Genomic DNA, 19,893 nt, shown 5'->3' with positions numbered 1-19,893 from the left:
CCTTAGTGTTGATTTCTCCTTGGTATTGGAGTCTCTAGAAAATTTGACATGTGAGGAAGCCCTGCCCTCAAGTCAAGGACACTTGCATATATTACCATAGGTGAATGAGGTCTGCAGCTGTTCCTTTTAGATCCCCTTTTTTTAATGGTATTTCTTCAGCACTTACTATGTGGCAGGAACTGTACTAAGCACTGGGGTAGATTCAAGTTAATCAGTTCAGACACAGTCCCCGTCCCATGTGCGGCTCACGGTCTAAAAATACATACTCATCCCCGGGATCTCCCCATCTCCCCCCAGCTAGACAGGTATGAGAAGCAGCAGGGCCTAACGGAAACAGCAGCATAACCTAGTGGCTAGAACCCAGGTCTAGGAGTCAGAAGGACTTGGGTTCTAATCCAGACTGCCACTTGTCCACGTTGGGCAAGTCGTTCACTTCTCTGTGCCTCAGTTACCTCATCTGCAAAATGGGGATTAAGACCGTGAGCCCCATGTGGGACATGGACTGTGTCCACCTTGATTAGTTTGTATCTACCTCAGTGCTTAGTACAGTGTTTGGCACATAGTAAGCTTAACAAATATTAGTAAAAAAATGGAGTCCAAGCCAGAGGTGCATGGGTGCCGTGTCATTTATTCCTGAAGATGGACACAAGTTGTGTCAACAACAGAGTCAGTTAATATTAATAATAATTGTGGTATTTGTTAAGCGTTTACTATATGCCAGCATATTGATGCCATGGGGAATTATCAAAGAACAAGACCGGATCCTTCTCTCAGGGAGCTTGCACTCAATGGGGTGGACATTTGAGGACAAGCAGTCCTTGGATTCATGACACATTAAACCATAAAGTGCCCCTTAAAATGAAATGCAAGTCAGAACTAATTTTCCCATAGGAACAATGTTATAATTAGAAGCTTGGTTCCTGAACCAAGGCTGGATACCCTATTTTTACCAAGATTACCCAGAATTGGGTACTCTGTCAGATAAGGAATATAGCTCCATTAATATATTTTGAGTCAGCAAGGGTCCACCATGGGATAGCAGGCTCTCAGATTCATTGGATGTAAAATGGATGAATTAACCCCAGGGTGACTGTCTGGTGGGCAGGTTGACCCCTCTCGCCCCTTACCATTCTAGAGAGCAAACCGTTACCCTACCCTCTTAGAGATGCAGCGTGGCCTAGTGGATAGAGCACAGGCCTGGGAGCCAGAAGGTCATGGGTTCTAATTCCGGCTCCACCACTCGTCTGCTGTGTGATCTTGGGCAAGTCACTTTACTTCTCTGTGCCGCAGTTACCTCATCTGAAAAATAGGGATTGAGACTGTGAGCCCCACGTGGGACAGAGACTGTGTTCAACCCGATTTGCTTGTCTCCAGCCCAGTGCTTCGTACAGTGCCTGGCACATTGTAAGTGCTTAACAAATACCATAATAATAATAAATAATAAAACATTTTCCCCCATACAACTCCCTGCCAACCCACCATCAAGGCTTTGAAAATTGATTCCCCTTTTTCCTATTTCCCCAGAGCTCGTGCCATAAAGGCAACTAGCGTTGTAAAGTCGAGACCGACGTGTTGTAAAGCCGAAACAGGATATAAATAGAGAAACACTGTCAGTGCCTTTCTCTTCCCCCCTCCTCCCCGCCTGCCCCGGCCACTTGAAGCATCTTCAGTTGAGGACTCCTTGTATCTACCTTGACACTTGAATTTACCGTGCCTTCTAAAAATTAGCCATTTCATTTCTGCCCTTCAAGGAGCCTTTTGTTTCCTGCTGAACTCTGTCCTAACCACATCTGCTCGGTTAAGGATCATAAAATGTGTAACAGCCGCTGTGCTGCGGGAATTAATATTTTGTAGGATTGTATGGCTAAGTGGGCATGGGGCAGTAGATCACCGACCACATGTACAGGCTTTAAGTCTACATCTGCGTACTTCTCTTTTACAGATCCATGGTCGGTGAAGGGTTTTGTTTTTTGGAGTGGGGAAAAAAATGTGCTTAATAAGATTTTTAAATGCTGCCCTTCCCAGCCTTACTCCTTGGTCCCTTTGCAGCCTCAAGCTGGTTCTGTCTGCCCAGAGAAGCCGGTCCCTGCCGTCCCAGCTCCCACTGCCATCCGCTCTTTCTTGGAACAGCCTTCCAATCAACATTGACTCAGCACAGTTTCCTTTTTCCAAGAGCTTTTACTCTGCCCCCCCTCCCACTCCCCTCCCCCAAGCCCCCAGGCCCCGAAAAATCCCTCTCAGTGCCAACCCCGCTTCGCTGAGTCCGTGTCTTAAGACGTGCAGAAACGGGATCTCTACTAAGTGCTGGGGAGAGTATTGTTTATTTTATTATTTACTGCAACCCGGGGAAAGCGGCTATTTACGTTGTTTCAGGGTTGGGTACGGTCCTTTCTCTCCCCGGCCCAGCGAGGCATTGGGGGTGCAGCACGCATGCGCCCGGGACAAGCCACGCACAAGTACACACAAACACACACACACACACACACATATATATGCATAGATGCGCGCACGCGCACACAAGGCCATTCGCTAGCAGATTTCTCTGTGTGTCTGAGTTGGAGATGTCAGCCGGCCAGGAGGAGGGGAGGAGGAGAGGGGAGGAGGGGGAGAGGGGGAAGAGAAAAGGAGGGGAAGAGAAGTAAGAGGAAAGGAAGGGGAAGGGGAGGAGAAGAGGGGAGGGAGAAGAGGGGAGGAGGGGGTAAGGAGGAGGAGGAGAAAGGAGAAAAAAGGAGGAGGGGAGAAGAGGGGAAGAGGAGGGGAGGGAGGAGCAGAAGAGGAGGAGGAGAAGAGGGGAGGAGGAGGGGAGAAGAAAGATCAGAAGAGGAGGGGAGGGAGGAGGAGGAGAAGAGGGGAGGGGGGGGAAAAGGAGGGGAGGGGGGGAGGAAGAAGGGAGGAGGAGGAAAAGGAGGGGAGGTGGGGAGGAGGAGGAGAAGGAGGGGAGAGGGAGGAGAGGAGGAAGAGAAGGAAAAGGAGGAAGAAGAAGAGGAAAAGAGGGAGGAAGAGAAGGAAAAGGAGGGAAGAAGAAGAGAGGAGGAAAAGGAGGGAGGAGGAGGAGAAGGGGGAGGGGGAGAGAGGAGGAGAAAAAGGAGGGGAGGAGAAGGAAAAGAGGAGGAGGGGGAAAAGGAGGGAAAAAGAAAGGAGGAGGAAAAGGAGGGGAGGAGGGAAGGAGGGAAGAAGAAGAGAGGAGGAGGAAAAGGGGAGGAGAAGGAGAGGAAAAGGGGAGGAGGAGAAGGAAAAAGAGGGAAGAAGAAGAGAGGAGGAGGAGGAAAAAAGGAGGAGGGGAGGATGGGGCGGGGGAGGAGCGGGAGGTGGGGCGGGCCCTGATTAATTACCTTGGGCATCGGGGGGTGGGGCTTCCTTCAGCCATCTGCCTGAGATATGGGAGGGAGCTGGAGCCAGGAGGAGGGGGACAGGCAGCCGGAGAGGAAGAGAAAAGAAAGGAAGAAACAGTAGAAAGAAGAAAGGGAGCAAAAGGGGAGAAAGGGCCAGGAGCCGCACCCCCTCCGCGAGTCCAGCCGGGGGGTGGGTGGGTGGGTGGGTTGGTTGGGGGGGGGGAGGGAGGGGCGCAAAGGAAATAGCCGCCGCGCTCTTGGACACCACGTCAGCGTGGAAGGGTTTTTTTCTTCCCTCCCGGCTCTTCTCGTCCGTTTTGGTTTATGGAGAAGAAAAAAATGGTAACTCAGGTAAGCTTCCTTACCCGCCTCTGGGGCTCTCTTGCTTCCTCCCTTGGGTGGGGGGGAGAAGGTGCCCCAAAGCCCTTTTTGTTCCCGGCGAAGCCTCGTTTTGCAGGGCGTGTGTGCAATGGATGGGGGGGGGGGGGGAAAGGGTGTGAGTATATGCGCGGATGTACATGCGTGTTCGTGTGCATGCATTCCCCTTCCACCACCACCCCCCTCCTCCTTTCCCCTCTCGGCTCCCTTGCAGATTCCTGTTTCCTGTGCTGTGTGCAGCTGCAGCCCAGGGAAGACCCTGTGGGGATTTGTGTCCACCTCTTTGTCTTGGTGCTCAGAGGGAGGGAGAGAAAGAGAGAGAGAAAAAGAGGGACTGCGGAGGTACGGAGGGACTGGGAGCCTTGCAGGCTGCCTTGAAACTGGGGGGGGTCGGGTGGGAGAGAGACCCCCCCCATTTTTGCAGAAGGACGGTGGAATTTGTAGGGAGGAGAAAGGACCGGCTCCCCCGTGCATCTTGGCCCCGGAATGGAAATTCTGCCACCTTCTCTTCGAACGACTCGCTGGAAGGGAGGTTTGGAGGGAGGAGTGCATTCTTTTTTTTTATTATTATTTCAATTTTCTGATTTGTGCGCTCGCCCCAACATGGTGGGGGTGGTGGTAGGATTGGAAATGCACGGTCATCCGGGGGGGAACCCCGCATCCCTGGGGGAGGGGGCGGGGGGAGACGGGAGGGTCCCCTCTCCCCTCCCCCTGGATGCCTCGTAGGTTATGCCAAGTTGGACGAAATCTGCATTTTAATGTTGTCATTCCTGACTAACAAAGGTAAATCCACCTCCCTGCTTACCATTCCCTCGGGCCCTGGGTTCTACACTCGCCTGTCCACCTTTACCTGTCCTGGCATTGGATGGAGGGAGAGGCAAAGGTGGGCTGCCCATTATAGCCCGCAGGGGGGATTGATTTTTTTTTTAAAAAATATACATTTGCATAGGAGGGGGCTGCAGACGGATAGCTGGGGGGGGGGGGGTCCGGGTTCCAATCTCGCCTGCAAATCCCTGCAGGGATAGGCACCGTGGAATAGGCATCGCCTTTTAAGGACGTGGCTGGGGTTTTATTTTGGGGGGGGGCTTCCTTTTTTTTTTTAATCTTCTCGACCCTCTTTTCCTTTTTTTGGCTTTGAAGCCACCGGGGGGCGAGGGCCGTGGGGGGGGAAGGAGGGAGGGGACATGCATCGCAGGAGCTGGAGTCTTGTTCCGTTAAATGTTATATAATGGCCCGCAGTGCCGCGCCGAATGAACAACTCTTTGGGGGATATTCCAGGGAGGGAAAGGAGGTGGCAGGGAGAATGAGAGAGGGAGATTTTTTTTTTTTTTAAATCATCTCCCAGAGGGAATTTTGGGATGACATTTGAGTTGGGCAAGAAGCAGGGGAGGAGGAGAGAGATGAGGACTGCGTTATCTTGAAATAGTCTCATGGACATCACACACACTTTACATGATCCATCCCCCACCTCCCCTGGAGCCGAAGGGATTCTTGTTGTCAAGTGTTGGAGCGATTGTTTCTCCTTCTAAAAAAAGGCAGGGCGTTTCTGGATGAGTGTCCCTGCTTGGGATTTTGCTGCTGGGAAATGATTTAGGCTTTTGCCCCTGGGGCCTCAATCAAATGAGCATCGACTGGTAGTGGCCGAGAGGAGAAGGGGCTTTCTTCTCTCCCAGGTACTGGTTCAACTCTCTTGGAGTGGGCCATCCCAAGCGCCTAGTACAATGCACTGCACACAGCACTCAATAAATGCGATCGATTGACTGATTGATTGATTGACCCGGGCTCCCCCAGCCCTAAGGGACTTCTGCTTTTGTTGTCCACATTACCAGTGGCTACTTATCCAAATCAGAGATTTTCAATGATCTCTTCCTCCTTTCCTTTGGCTCATTTATAGATAACGCCTGTTTGTGTGTGGGAGTGAGAGATTTGGTTTGTAGCAGTTGTGTGTGTGTGGGGGGGGAGGTAAACGTCGTGGCTTTAACCATCAGTGTTCTGTGCTTGTTCAGGAACCAGGAGTTTGGGAAGAGGTGTATGTGGAAAACTCGAAAGGATTTTTTTTTTTTTTTGGAAGGTGGAGAATTTGAATGCAAAACCCCACCGAGGTTGGCCGTGCCAGTAAACAAGAAAGAACGAAACGGGCCTTTGCTCATCCCACAGTCTTTGGGTTAGGGAAGGGCCATATGTCAAATGGATTTGTATGCTGGTGTTGACCTTGAGGTACAATTGTTTTGGGGGGTTTTATGTGTTTTCCTATTTTCTATTCGCGTGCACATATCACTGCCACCCTTTGGATGGAAAATGACCTATGTGACATTTGGGGTAAGGGGCAGCTCAAGTCTATTTTTTTGTGGGACATCCTAGCACTTTAGGGACAGGAGTTCACTAGCTCTTGACTGGCTTCCTTTATTCATTCCTCTCCCAGCCCCACTGCACTTATGTACATATCTGTAATTTATTTATTTCTATTCAGTGTCTGTCTTCCCCTCCAGACTGTAAGCTTGTTGTGGGCAAGGAATGTGTCGGTTATGTCGTACTCTCCCAAGCGCTTAGTACAGTGCTCTGCATACAGTCAGCGCTCAGTACAGTTTACTGACTGACTAGTTCTCTGATGTCAGTTGGCCTGCTGCCACACTCCAAGCCAGTAAGGTAAACACACAAAATGCCCCTCACGCTTTAGCACAAGACAGTCAAATAGAATTGTTAATTGCTGCATTTGGGGTTTTCCTCAGCCTGGTGAGTAATTTATTCACGTTGATGTCTTTCTCCCCCTCTAAGCTCATAGGTATCTGCTGATTCTGTTAGCAAGTGCTTAGTACAGTGCTCTGCACATAGCAAGCACTCAGTAAATACCACTGAGGGATTGATTGGTGTACTACAGTTTTCAGGGTTTGCTTACTGTGTAGCAGAGTTGGCTTTTTGCAGAGCTCATGACTGCAGGAACCCCTGAACCCCACAGCGAAGAAGTGGAGTCCTTACAGTGGTTGTCACCATCACAGTATAATATTACGGGGACCTGCGTCAGAGTGGGTATATATGACAGACCTCAGGGCTTGAATCCTATAGTGCTTATTTTGTGTAAGGTCATCCTGTGGAAGGACAGGTTATGTTTTCCATGAAGTCCATTTCCTCATTTACCGAGAGAAATGCTAGCTTTCTACGAATTGCACATTTTTTGCCGTCATTGTTTGCATGTGTTGTGGGTATAACTTTAGAACCTGTTTGTACATCTAGACTGGAAGCTTATTATGGGCAGGGAACATGTCTGCTAATTCTGTTGTACTCTTCCAGGCTTTTAGTGTGGGGCTGTGCACATAGTGAACACTCAGTGCCATTGACTGATTATGCACTTTGTGCAAATATGGCAAGGTCCCCCTTCCCCCCTTCCCTCGCCCCATTCTAGATCTGAAAATTGTATTAAAAGAACTTGGAACCCTGCGGGGCTTCTAAAATTACAGCCTGTCAAAATAAAGATGGAGAAAGGCCGACTGTAAAAATAGAAAAACAAAATTGCTAATGAGAATTCGAGCTCCAGTTCATTAGTGACAAGTGCTCTGACCTGATCTCCTTAATCCTAAATCTGTGAAAATGAATGCAGAGAAGATTGCACACTAATTGTAGATAAAAGGGGAAAGTGCTGGGTGGAGAGGAAAAGATTATACAGCATAAGTTATAAGGGTGGTTCTTTTTGTGTGTGTGTCTGTGTGCTTCGCCGCAGACTAAAGATTGCTAGTTTCCCTCCCATTCTTGGACGGCCCAGTGCCTTGCTGGCGTTTTCTTCGGGATCTGTTTCCCATCAGGGCCGAGAGGGGGAAGGTGTAAAGGATATGTGGAAGAATGGGAAAGAGGTTGCTGTCCCTTTAAGCCAGCCCATGTGGCAGCAGGCAGCTCGGGAGTGTCTTCCTTTGTAATGAATCACTAGCCCATTGTCTGCTGCTATCTCCTCTCCCCCCTGGCTTGGAGGGATGCAGTCTTTCACCTGAGCTGCTGCTGTCGCCTCTTCACTGCTCTGGAGAGAAAGGGGGAGCCCTGGTTGATGCCATAATTAAAGGCAGATAAGAAGCCGCATTTTTCATCTTTTAAAAAAATCTCTCCCTGACCTGTGTCCGAGTGGGAGTAGGCGAAGGCCCAACCACTCTTCTAAGGCAGTAACCCCCAAAAGCCAAGTTAGCCCAACGGCCGAGTTCCGAGGCTCCGAAAAGGATTCTCTCAGTCTCCATTTTGTGGCAGCCTGAGGTAACCAGTAGGTCCAAGCCATTGCCGGCCAGCCTCCTGCCAACCTCCCCTCTCCTCCTCACCCGGCACCCCTTCCCCCTCAACTTCTCCGGGCGGCCTCGTCCAGGACCGTTGATCTTGGCACACGTTTCACTCGCTGTATGCCGCCCGGGCCTCGGGGAGCTGGTGGCTTTGTGGGTTGGAGCCTAGTTTATGTTCCTGTTACAATGAACCCACAGCAGCCTCACTTTTTCCAAAGATAGAGTTTTTTTCCATGACCTTCCCGACTGCTCCATATCTTCCCCTAACCATTTCCTTGCCGGGCCCCAGCCAACTCAGAAGAAACAATCTGGGCTCGCCACGTTGTCTGCCCTTCTCCTCGCACGTCCCAGTGGCAAGAGCACGGGCCTGGGAGTCAGAGGACGTGGGTTCTGATCCCGGCTCCACCACTTGTCTGCTCCGTGAACCTGAACAAGTCACTTCACTTTCCTGGGCCTCAGTTACCGGGTCTGTAAAATGGAGATTAAGACTGTTAGCCCCCTGTGGGACAGGGACTGTGGCCAACCTTATTTCCTCGTATCTACCCCAGCGCTTAGGATGGTGCTTATCACATAGTAAGTCCTTAACAAATACCATAATTATTATTATTAAATAATAATAAATATTATTATTTGTTATTTCAAATTCTGGCCAGGGAGATTTGATGCAACTGGAATTGCTCTCGCCCTCCTCCTGGCCTGGAACTCCCTCCCCTTCCCTTTATTATTATTATTATTCCCCTCCCAATAATAATGTTGGTTCTTGTTAAGCACTTACTATGTGCCAAGCACTGTTCTAAGTGCTGGGGTAGATACAAGATAATGAGGTTGTCCCATGTAGGGCTCACAGTCTTCATTCCCATTTTACAGATGAGGGAACTGAGGCCCAGAGAATTCATTCATTCATTCAATAGTATTTATTGAGCACTTACTATGTGCAGAGCACTGAACTAAGCGCTTGGAGTGTACAAATCGGTAACAGAGAAGGTCCCTGGCCTTTGACGGGTTTACGGTCTAATCGGGGGAGACGGACAGACGAGAACAATGGCAATAAATAGAATCAAGGGGAAGAACATCTCATTAAAACGATAGTAAATAAATAGAATCAGGGTGATGTACATCTCATTAACAAAATAAATAGGGTGATGAAGATATATACAGTTGAGCGGAGGAGTACAGTGCTGAGGGGATGGGACGGGAGAGGGGGAGGAGCAGAGGGTAAGGGGGGAGAAGAGGGTTTAGCTGCGGAGAGGTGAAGGGGGGGGTGGTAGAGGGAGCAGAGGGAAAAGGGGAGCTCAGTCTGGGAAGGCCTCTTGGAGGAGGTGAGCTTTAAGTAATAATAATAATGTTGGTATTTGTTAAGCGCTTACTAGGTGCCGAGCACTGTTCTAAGCGCTGGGGTAGACACAGGGGAATCAGGTTGTCCCACGTGGGGCTCACAGTCTTAATCCCCATTTTACAGATGAGGGAACTGAGGCACAGAGAAGTTAAGTGACTTGCCCAAGGTCACAAAGCTGACAAGCGGCGGAGCTGGGATTAGAACCCATGACCTCCGAGCCAAGCAGCTTCTCTAATGCTTCTCGATATGACAGACCACCCCCTCCCCACTTTCAAAGCCTTATTAAAATTACATCTCTCAAGAGTCCTTCCCCTTAAGCCTCCTTTTCCTCTACTCCCCTCCCTTCTGGGTCGCCTTTGGACTTGGATCTGGCCCCTTTAAGCATTTATTCTTCACCTCTCCCTCAGCCCTACAGCACTTATGTACACATCCATAAATTATCTTAATGTCTGTCTTCCCTTCTAGACCCTGAGCTCCTTGTGGGTGTGGAAGGTGTCTGCCAACTAACTCTGTTTTACTGTACTCTCCCAAGTAGTACAGTGCTCTGCACCTAGGAAGTGCTCAATAAAAACAGTTGATTAGTCTATATTAAAAACATCACCTCTTTCCTCTTTCCTTTCTGATCCCCCTTCCACTTACCAATAGCCTGGACCAAAGAAGCTGGGATTTTGATAATAATAAGAGTAATAATAATTCATTTGGTATAAGGTGCTTACCGTCCCAAGCATAGTACTAAATGCTATAGTAGGTACATGATGATAAGGTCATACATGGGATTCACAGTCTTGAGGAGGAGAGAGAACAGGTATTGAATCTCCATTTTGTAGATGAGAGAACTGAGGCTCAGTAAGGACGTGGCCTGCCCAAGGTCACATAGCGGATAATTGTTGGAGCCAGGATTAGAACCCAGGTTCTCTGTCTCTCAGGTGCATGCTCTTTCCACTTGGCTAGGCAGCTTCAGTGGGTTGGCACAGAGGAAATCCAAAATGAATGACGGTTCTGGTTTCTCCTCCTCATTCTCCTTACCTCAGACATCATCCAAGTGAGATGGAGAATTGAGAATTGAAATCCCTTGATTTGTAACCCCCGATTCATGATGGGAGCACATCATTCTCCTCCTCAGAACCTACTGCTCATTTTAGAATCAAGCTTTAAGTCGTTCTATCTCGTCTTTTTCTCCTCTAGGCTCCTACCCTGGCTTGTGCTTTGAGCTCCTTCCAGCCTAGCCTTTTAAAGACTCATGGCTTTTTCCTGTCCTGCCTCTGAGCCTTCACCTGAGGGGCAAGCCCTCCCCTCAGCTTTGCTGAACTGTGGCCCTCCCTCCTTCGAAGCGGGGCCAGATTGCTCCGTCATGGCCCTGGAAAAAGTTTGGTGGCTGAGTGACATGGGAGTGGGGAGGAAGGGGCATGGAGTTGTCTTCTCCTTTGAATTTAGAAATCTGAAAAGAGCAGTTGGTGAACCCCAGCTCAAGCAGTGGAGTTTCTTACTCTCACACTCACCCTCTCCCAATTTCTAGGCCTCATAATAATAATAAATGATATTTTTTAAGCATTTACCATGTACCGAGCTCTGTAGTGAGCACTGCAGTAGATATAGGATAATCAAGTCCAATTAATCAGTGGATTTTATTGAGCACTTACTGTGTGCAGAACACTGTACTAAGCATTTGGGAGAATACAGCACATGGTCCCTGCCCTACGTGGGGCTCATAAGTAGGAGGGAGAACAGAATTGAATCCCCATTTTACAGATGGGGAAACTGAGGCACAGGGAAGTGAAAAGCCTTGCCCAAGGTCACCCAGCAGGGACCCAGGTCCTCTGATTCCTAGGCCTATGCCCCTTCCACTGAGCCATACTGCTCAATTTCAATTTAAAAGGGGGGAAGTAGGGTTAAATTCAACAAAAACAACCATGGTAATTTTATTACTGCCATTATTATTGTTGTTATTATTGTATTTGTTAATAACTTACTATGGGTAAAACCCTGTTCAAAGCGCTGAGGTAGTCTTGGCATTTCATTCATCCTCAGACTCCTCTGGTTTAGGCAGGCCCACCTCCACTACTGGACTATTGTTCTAACAAAGGGCAGAGCTTTAGTGAAACAGCGCTTAGAACAGTGCTTGGCAAATAGTAAGCGCTTAAATACTATCATTATTATTGTCTCCTCCAAGGGACCTTCCCAGACTAAGCCCTCACTCGTACTTCTCTCACTCCCTTTTGCATCACCCTGATCTACTCATTCTCACTCCTGTTTCGCCCCCCAACCCCGCACTCCGTGAAAGCCCTGTGTGAGACAGGGACTGTGTCCAACCTGATTGGCTTGTAATAATTATATTAGTATAATTATAATAATGATAATGAAGCTATTTGTTAAGCAATTACTGTGTGCCAAGCACTATTCTGAGCACTGGGGTAGATACAAGGTTATCAGGTTGTCCCACATGGGGCTCACACTCATAGTCCCCATTTTACAGATGAGGTAATTGAGGCACAGAGAAGTTAAGTGACTTGCCCAAAATCACACAGCTGACTAGTGGCCCTCCCCCAGTGCTCAGACCAGTGCTTGACACATAGTAAACTCTTAAGTGCCGTCACTATTCCTAGGGCTTTCTGTTCCTCTGCTGGACAGGTGAGAGGCTGGGGAGAGGTGGTGCTGCCCAGTTTCTGCCCCCGGTGCCCCCCTTCCAAGAAAATCTCAAGCCCTGCTTTTATCTGGCTCAGCGGTGATGTCATCCAGTTCTGCTGGGCACCTGGCCTAGAGCAAGAGAGAGAGAGATAATCGTGGGCACCTAGGTGGTAAGAATTTGGGATTTGACTTTCAGGCTTCGTTAATAATGATAATAATGGTATCTGGTAAGTGCTTACTATATTCCAAGCACTGTTCTAAATGCTAGGGTAGTTACAAGATAATGAGGTTGGTCGCAGTACCTGTCCCACATGGGGCTCACAGTCTTCATCCCCATTTTACAGATGAGGGAAATAAGGCACAGAGGAGTGAAATGACTTGTCCAAGGTCACCCAGCAGACAAGTGGCAGAGCCGGATTAGAGCCTAGGCCCTTACTGCCTGGTTCTTATTGCTGTGCAGGGCTCCCGTCCACCCTGCACGTCAATGGCTGCAGACAGAAATGGAAGAGAGCAAGCTGTTTCCGAAGCCCCAGTGGTGGGCTCCTCTGGCCTTCTGGACTAACTGCAGGCCCAGAGGGGGAGAGGGGGCTTCTCCCTGGAGATGGGGGTGTCTTCCCTTCCCATTGTCTGGGGATGCATGTCTCGCCTCCCCGCCTCCCCCCCCCCATGCCTTATGCCCATTATCCCTGGAATCTCTGTAGTGGGGAAGCTCTGGGCTATGGTGATGATGTGATGATGGTATTTGTTAAGTGCTTACTATATGCCAAGCACTGTTCTAAGCACTGGGGTAGATACAAGGTAATCAGGTTGTCCCATGTGGGGCTCAGTTTTAATCCCCGAGATCACTGAGGCACAGAGAAGTTAAGCGACTTGCCAAAAGTCCCACACAGCTGACAAATGGCAGAGCTGGGATTAGAACTCATGATCTCTGACTCCCAAACCCGTGCTCTTGCCACTAAGCTACATTATGTGATCTTCTGGGCTTTCTGCAGGCAGTGGTAGGGTGGGGGGGTCTTCTCATTGGAAATGGGGGCATTCCCCCCAGTGATCTCTCGAGTCCCTACAGTCCCCTTTAGACTGTAAGCTTGTTGTGGGCAAGGAAGGTGTCTGTCTATTGTTACATTGTTCTTTCCCAAGCACTTAGTACAGCGCTCGGCACACAGTAAGCACTCAATAAATACAGTTGAATGAATGAATGTAGTTGGGGAACTCTGGGCTATTGGAGTCCTAGTTCCTGTCCGCCCTTTACTCCTGCTCAAGAAATACTGTTGATGATACATGTCCTTTTTGGGACTCCCAAGAAGGAGTCCCATTTTGCAGCCAAGGAAACAGAGGCCCAGAGAAGTGGCAACACAACCAGACCATCCAGGTCAGATTTTGAAATTTCAAAATTCAGAAAGGAGTTTAAAAAAATCCACTTTGGCAACCTGAGTTATTGTGGTTGAGCTGTGTAAATGGTGCAAATCAAGCAGATAATTGCTCAATCCTGTACTTCAATGGCAGACTCAGCCATTGACTGACATTTCTGTGTGGAAGCTATTCAAATTCACCCCTCGACCTTTTCCTGTTCTTCCTCTGTTCCAGTACTACAGCTCCAACGACCTTGCCAACATCTTTGCTTGATTGTTTAGCCATAACAAGCTGAGAATGGAAAACACAGACCTCATGTGCTTTTTCACTAGCCCCTCAATCTGTCAATGGTATTTATTGAGCGCTTACTGTATGCAGATCACTGGCTTAAGCTTCATCTCTCCCATGTCATTTTCCTCCAGTGCCTAATTCATTGTGGAATATACTCTCTGACATTTCTTGGGTCACTCTTGAGTCTATAATTTCTCCCCATGTCTAGACCACCTCCAAAATCCCTGCTACTTATTCTTCCCCAATGCCTCTAGATTCCATCCTTCCCTCCAGGCACAGCTTTTTAAAAAGTTTTAATGCTATTTGTCAAGGGCTTACTATGTGTCAAGCACTGATCTGAGTGTTGAGGTAGATACAAGGTAATCAGTTCGGACACAGTCCCTCTCCCACGTGGGGCTCACAGTCTAAGTAGGATGGAGAACAGGTAAGGAGTCCCATTTTGCAGCCAAAGAAACTGAGACCCAGAGAAGTGAAGTCACTTGCCTAAGGTCACACAGCAGACAAGTGGTGGAGCTGGAATTAGAACCCGTGTCCTCTGGCTCCCCGGCCAGTGCTCTGCCCACTAGGCCATGCTGCTTCTCTTTTATCGCTGGATTGTTTTACTGGTGGCTCGTTTCCATCCTCTATCTGTCCTGATAACCATGATGATTATGTTATTTAAGTGCTTACTTCATGCCAAGCAATGTTCTAAGCACTGGGGTAGATACAAGGTAATCACGTTGTCCCATGTGGGGCTCACGGTTTTAATCCCCATTTTACAGATGAGGTAACTGAGAAGTGAAGTGGCTTGTCATGCAGCAGACAAGTAGCAGAGCTGGGATTAGAACCCATGTCCTCTGACTCCCAAGACCGTGCTGTTTCCACTAAACCATGCTGCTTCTCTGATTCCACGTTCTCTGATTCCCAAGCTCATGACTAAAGGAGCCGTGGCCCAAAATGGCAGTCCCTTTACATGGCTTCAGCCATAGAGGAATGGGACATACTATGCCATTAAGTGATTGACTGATTAGAGTCACTACCCCCAAGGTTACCTTCCTTTTGTGGTTCTGTGTCCTGTCTTCGTTCCCTCTTGGGTTTTTTTTTTAATGGCATTTGTTAAGTGCATACTATGTGCTAGGCACTCTACGAAGCGCTGGGGTAGATCCAAGCAAATCAGGTTAGACATAGTTCATATCCCTGTGAGGCTCACAGTCTTAATCCCCATTTTATGGATGAGATAACTGCGACCCAGAAAAGTGAAGTGGTTAGCCCAGTGTCACACAGCAGACAGAGTGGCGGAACTGGCATTTGAGTCCAGGTCCTCTGATCCCAGGCCCGTGCTCTTTCCATTAGGCTACACTGCTTCCCCAGTGCCAGCGTGGTGTAGTGAATAGAACATGGGACTGGGAGTCAGAAGGTCATGGGTTCTGATCCCGCCTCTGCCACTCGTCTGCTGTGTGACCTTGGGCAAGTCACTTCACTTCTCTTTGCCTCAGTGACCTCATCTGTAAAATGGGGATTGAGACTGGGAGCCCCACGTGGGACAGGGACTGTGTCCAACCCACTCTGCTTGTATCCATCCCAGCGATAGTACAGTGCCTGGCTCATAGTAAGTGCGTAACAAATACCATTATTATTATTATTATTATTATTATCTAGACCATTTGCAAGGTCCTCCTTTTCTCCAGCCCTACTTAAATGATGTTTTCAAGTTCTCTATTTATTTTACTGCTCCTTTATTTCTGATCAAGCACACTTTCTCTGTAGACAGTCCCTAAACTTTCACCTTCTGCCCTCGCCTTTTATTGAAGCCCACATTCAGTACCTCACTTCCTTTCTACCTCACTACTTCACCATGAGTAAGCCGTTCATTCTAGCCTCTTCATTGCTCCCATTCTTAAGGGAATATAAACTGCCTTGTTTTACAGGAAACGGGAGGCTATATCATTGGTGTGGTTTCCTCAGACTTGAGCTAGTTTCTTTAGTTTTCTCTAAAGCTGAGCATTTTCTCCCAATCACTTAGTACAGTTCTCTGTACAAGGTAAGCACTCAATTAATACCATTGATTGACAGAAAGACAATGATCAGGTCTATCAGAACTGGTAAATGCATTGAATCCCTGTTTATTTTGAAGGTGTTGACCAATTTTGGCATTTCCCCAGAAGGTCCTAGTTAAAGAAGACTGGTTTCCTGCCAAAATCAAGGGCCTGTGAGGATCATCAAGATCACCTCTCAGGCAGAGCCATAGCCAATTCTTTTAGAGAGTTTCCTAATTTAAAATCACGGCGTTTCGTATTCTTCAGTAAACCATTTCCATCAGTAACATTCATTCACAGTGTTTAGCACACAGTAAGCACTCAAGAAATACCACTGATGGATTGCCTCACGCGGAGGCCCTCGGATTCCAAGAGTCCTTCACTAGAGCCAACCCAAATAATAATAATCATTGTGGTATTTGTTGCGGGCTGACTCTGTTCAGTTCATGTCTCCCCACTCCTCAATGGCTGCCCATCCACCTCATTAAGTAGAAGTGCCTCACCGCTGGCTTTAAATCTCTCAGATCAGCTTGCCATCTCTTACCTCACCTCCCTAATCTCCTACTACATCCAAGTCCACACACTCTGCTCCTTTATTGCCAGCCTACTCGCTGTGCCCCAATCTCATCTATCTCATCACCGACCCCTTGCCCATGTTCTCTCCCACTTCATGTACACCAGACCATCACTCTCTCCACCTTCAAAGCATTACTGAGGTCACATCTCCTCCAAATGGCCTTCCCCGCTTAAGCCCTCTTTTCCCCAGCTCAGTAAACCTTGTTATGGGCAGGGAAAGTGTCTGCTGAATCTGATGGTTTGTACCCTCCCAACCGCTTAATACAGTGCTCTTCATATAGTAAACGCTCATTAAATACTTTTGATTGATTGCTTGCTTGCTTGATTGGTAGTTTAACCTATACAGTGATTGGTGCATGTTTGACTTGTTTCCAAGAGACGGGTAGTCAGATCCTATTTATTGTTGCTTGAGCCTATATTTGTTTTTTAAGTGGATAACATATTGATCGTCTGATACATTCTCTCTGAGTACTCATTTTTCTGCCATTTAGAGCACTAATGGGGTGGGACAGTGCACTAAATGATGAAATATGCAGTAGGTAAAAGAGCACAAGGGCAACGCTTAAGATATGCAAATGTAAGAAACAAAGATAAACAATAGTAACTGTGGAATTTAAGCACTTACTATGTACAAAGCACTGGGGTAGAGACCTTATAATCAGATTGGACACCATCCCTGTTCCACATAGAGTTTGCAAGGCTAAACAGGTGGGAGAAAAGGTATTGATTCCCTATTTTAAAGGTGAGGAAACTGAGGCATAGCAAAATTAAGTGATTTTCCCAAGGTCACACAGCAGCCCCATGGCTGTGGTGGAGTTAGAACCCAGATCCTATTTAAATAAGCAATAAAATACATAGGAGTGCTGTGTGGGGCACCCGGACTCAATCCCTGTTTTACAAATGAGGTAACTGAGGCACAGAGAGGAGTGAGCAAGGGATCAGAGGTGAGAAAGACACACGTGAGGTAATGGAAGTTAACTTGGGAGGAATGAAGTGCCCATCCACCTCCACAGCAAATAAAAACTCACCATTGGCTTCAAAGCACTCATTCACCTTGCCACCTTCCTTGTATTGTACTCTCTCAAGCGCTTAATACAGTGCTCTGCCCACAGTAAATGCTCAATAAATATGATTGATTGAATGAATGAGAGAAGAGAAGAATAACAGCGCGTAGAGAGAGATTTGAAACCAACGGTTAAGGGTTTCTGTGCCAAGAAAAGGGTAACCTTTAGAGGTCTTGAAAGGACAGTGTTGTATTCTGAATGTCATTTGAAGACGATACAACCCTTCCAGCACTCATGTATCTTTCTCATATGTTCTGTTACTTCCTCTTTCCTGTCATTTTATCTGTAATTTGTAATTTATTTATATTAATGTCTGTCTCCCGCTTTAGATTGTAAGTACATTGCGGGCAGGGAATGTGTCTGTTTAGAACCTGGGCTTGGGAGTCAGAAAGTTGTAGTTTCTAATGCTGGCTCTGCAACTTGTCTCCTATGTGACCTTGGACAAGTCAGTTCACTTCTCTGGGCCTCAGTTACCTCATCGGTAAAATGGGGGTTAAGACTGTGAGCCCCATGTGGGAAGGGGACTGTATCCAACCTGATTAGCTTGTACCTACCTTAATGCTTAGAACAGTGCTTGACACATAGTAAGTGCTTAACAGGTACTTATTATCATTATTTAGTGGCTCAGTCTCCTCCACTTAGATTCTAAGCTCTGTGAGATCAGGGATCACATTTACTAATTAGTTGTATTTCTCCCAAACACTTAGTACAGTGCTCTGCTGATTGATCGATTGAGCATATTTTTATACTATATTACTTTCCCTCTCAGCTTACTGTAATGTCTGTTAACCCCTGTAGACAGTAATCTCTGTGTGGGCAGAGATTGTGTCTGCCAACTCTCTTATGTTGTACTTTCCCAGGCTCTTGGTAGAGTAAGCGCTCAGTTGAATTCTGTTTAGTCCTTCAAATATGGAGGATTGATATGTGGAAATACATTCATTCAGTTGTGTATATTGAGTGCTTACTGTGGCAAAGCACTACTAAGCGCTTAGGAGAGTACAAGAAGCAGCATGACTTAGTGGAACGATCATAGGCTGGGGAGTCAGAGGTCCTGGGTTCCAGTCCTGGCTCTGCCACTTGTCAGCTCTGTGACTTTGGGTTAGTCACTTAACTTCTCTGTGCCTCAGTTACCTCATCTGTAAAATGGGGATTAAGACTTTGGGCCCCAGATAGGACAACCTGATTACCTTGTATCTTCCCCAGCACTTAGAACAGTGCTTGGCACAGAGTAAGTGCTTAACAAATACTATTATTATTATTATCATTAGTAGTAATACAATATAACAATGAACAGATTCCCTGCCCACAACAAGCTGGGTGGAGAGACTATAGGTGGGATAGACTGAAGGTGGGGGAGAGGCTGAAGGCAGGGAGATGAGAGATCAGAAAGTAGGCTGAAGCAGTAATCCAGCCAGGAGGGAATGAGAGTTTGAACCACGGTGTGAGGATCATAAGGGTGGAGAGGAAAGGGCAGATCTGGAAAATATTGTTGAGGAAGAAAAAGCTAAATTTAGAGAAAGTTTGAATGTAGGAGTTAAGCAACAGAGAGAAATCAAAGATAAAACTGTGGTATTTAAGTGCTGACTACACACCAAACACTGTAATAAGCACAGGCATAGATACAAAATAATCAGGTTGTGAGTTTCGAGATGAGGTTGTAGAATGTAAGATCCTTGACTCTACCCACCTATTTGTACTTTGCCAAGCGCTTAGTTCAGTGTTCTGCACACAGTAGAGATTCAGTGAATACCACTGAACTAAGTTGAGTTGGGGATGGTAGTGTTAGGCACATTATTTGTAATTTACTTATATTAATGTCTGTCTCCCCCTCTAGATAGTAAGCTCGCTGTGGACAGGGAATGTCTCTCTTTAAAGTTATATTGTACTCCCAAATACTCAGTACAGTGTTTTGCACACAGTAAGTGCTCAGTAAATACGCTTGAGTGAATTGAGTGAGTGAATGAAAAGCACTCAAATACCATTTACTGAGGGTGATGGGAAGTTATGAAAAGGTTTAGGAGGGAAAATGAAGAGTTAAGTGTCTGATATATTGAGTTTAAAGGGCGAGCAGTTTCTCCTTGTAGAAATGGATTGGAGGCAGAAGGAGATATGATTTTTTTTTCTTTTGGCAGTATTTGTTAAACACTTACCTTGTGCTGGACATGGTTCTAAGCACTGGGGTACAAGCTAATCAGGTTGAACACAGCCCGTGTCCCACATGGGTCTCACAGTCTTAATCCCCATTTTACAGATGAGGTACCTGAAGCACAGAGATGGGAAGTGACTTGCCCAAGGTCTCTCAACAGACATGTGGCTGAACTGTGATTAGAACCCAGGTCTCCTGACTGACGCCTATGCTCTTTGCACTAGGCCACATTGCTTCTCTCTCTTTCTTCTATCATCACAGAAGAATGTCATCTATTGCCGAATTGTACATTCCAAGCACCTAGTACAGTTGAAATGCAGTTGAATGAATGAATAAATCAGCTTGCGTCCTCTTCAGGGAGAGGCATGTCATTGGAAGAGCAGGCCCTAATTCCCTAATGGAAATGCCAAGTTGGCTAGATATGAAGAGCGCTCTTTCTGGCGGGCTATTGACATCAGTGGGAAGTAGAATAAAAGGAAATATGAAGAAATTTTGGATTATTGCTTTATTCAAGTTTGGGAGTCGCA

At 47.2% G+C, this 19,893-nt stretch overlaps 1 protein-coding gene across 13 annotated transcripts in view; it reads left to right on the top strand.

The window, feature by feature from the left end:
- RBFOX2 (RNA binding fox-1 homolog 2) overlaps window positions 1-19,893 on the top strand; it is a 246,547-nt gene that overhangs the window by 132,845 nt on the left and 93,809 nt on the right. For 2 of the 13 annotated variants that reach the window (XM_039914063.1, XM_039914062.1), the window contains exons 1-2: window positions 3,564-3,683; window positions 5,782-5,927. The exons of 2 other annotated variants lie outside the window; for them this stretch is intronic. In XM_039914063.1, the coding sequence (XP_039769997.1) occupies window positions 5,898-5,927 (30 nt within the window). In that variant the 5' untranslated portion in view covers window positions 3,564-3,683; window positions 5,782-5,897. Of the gene's footprint in view, window positions 1-3,559; window positions 3,684-5,781; window positions 5,928-19,893 lie in introns of those variants that run through there. 9 more of the 13 variants (XM_039914057.1, XM_029079214.2, XM_039914060.1 and 6 more) reach the window with 7 other exon arrangements.

The sequence above is a fragment of the Ornithorhynchus anatinus genome, chromosome 14, assembly GCF_004115215.2.
Source record: "Ornithorhynchus anatinus isolate Pmale09 chromosome 14, mOrnAna1.pri.v4, whole genome shotgun sequence".
NCBI lineage: Eukaryota > Metazoa > Chordata > Mammalia > Monotremata > Ornithorhynchidae > Ornithorhynchus > Ornithorhynchus anatinus.
The sequence above is the reverse complement of the archived record's forward strand: the minus strand, read 5'-3'. Positions and strand labels throughout refer to the sequence as shown.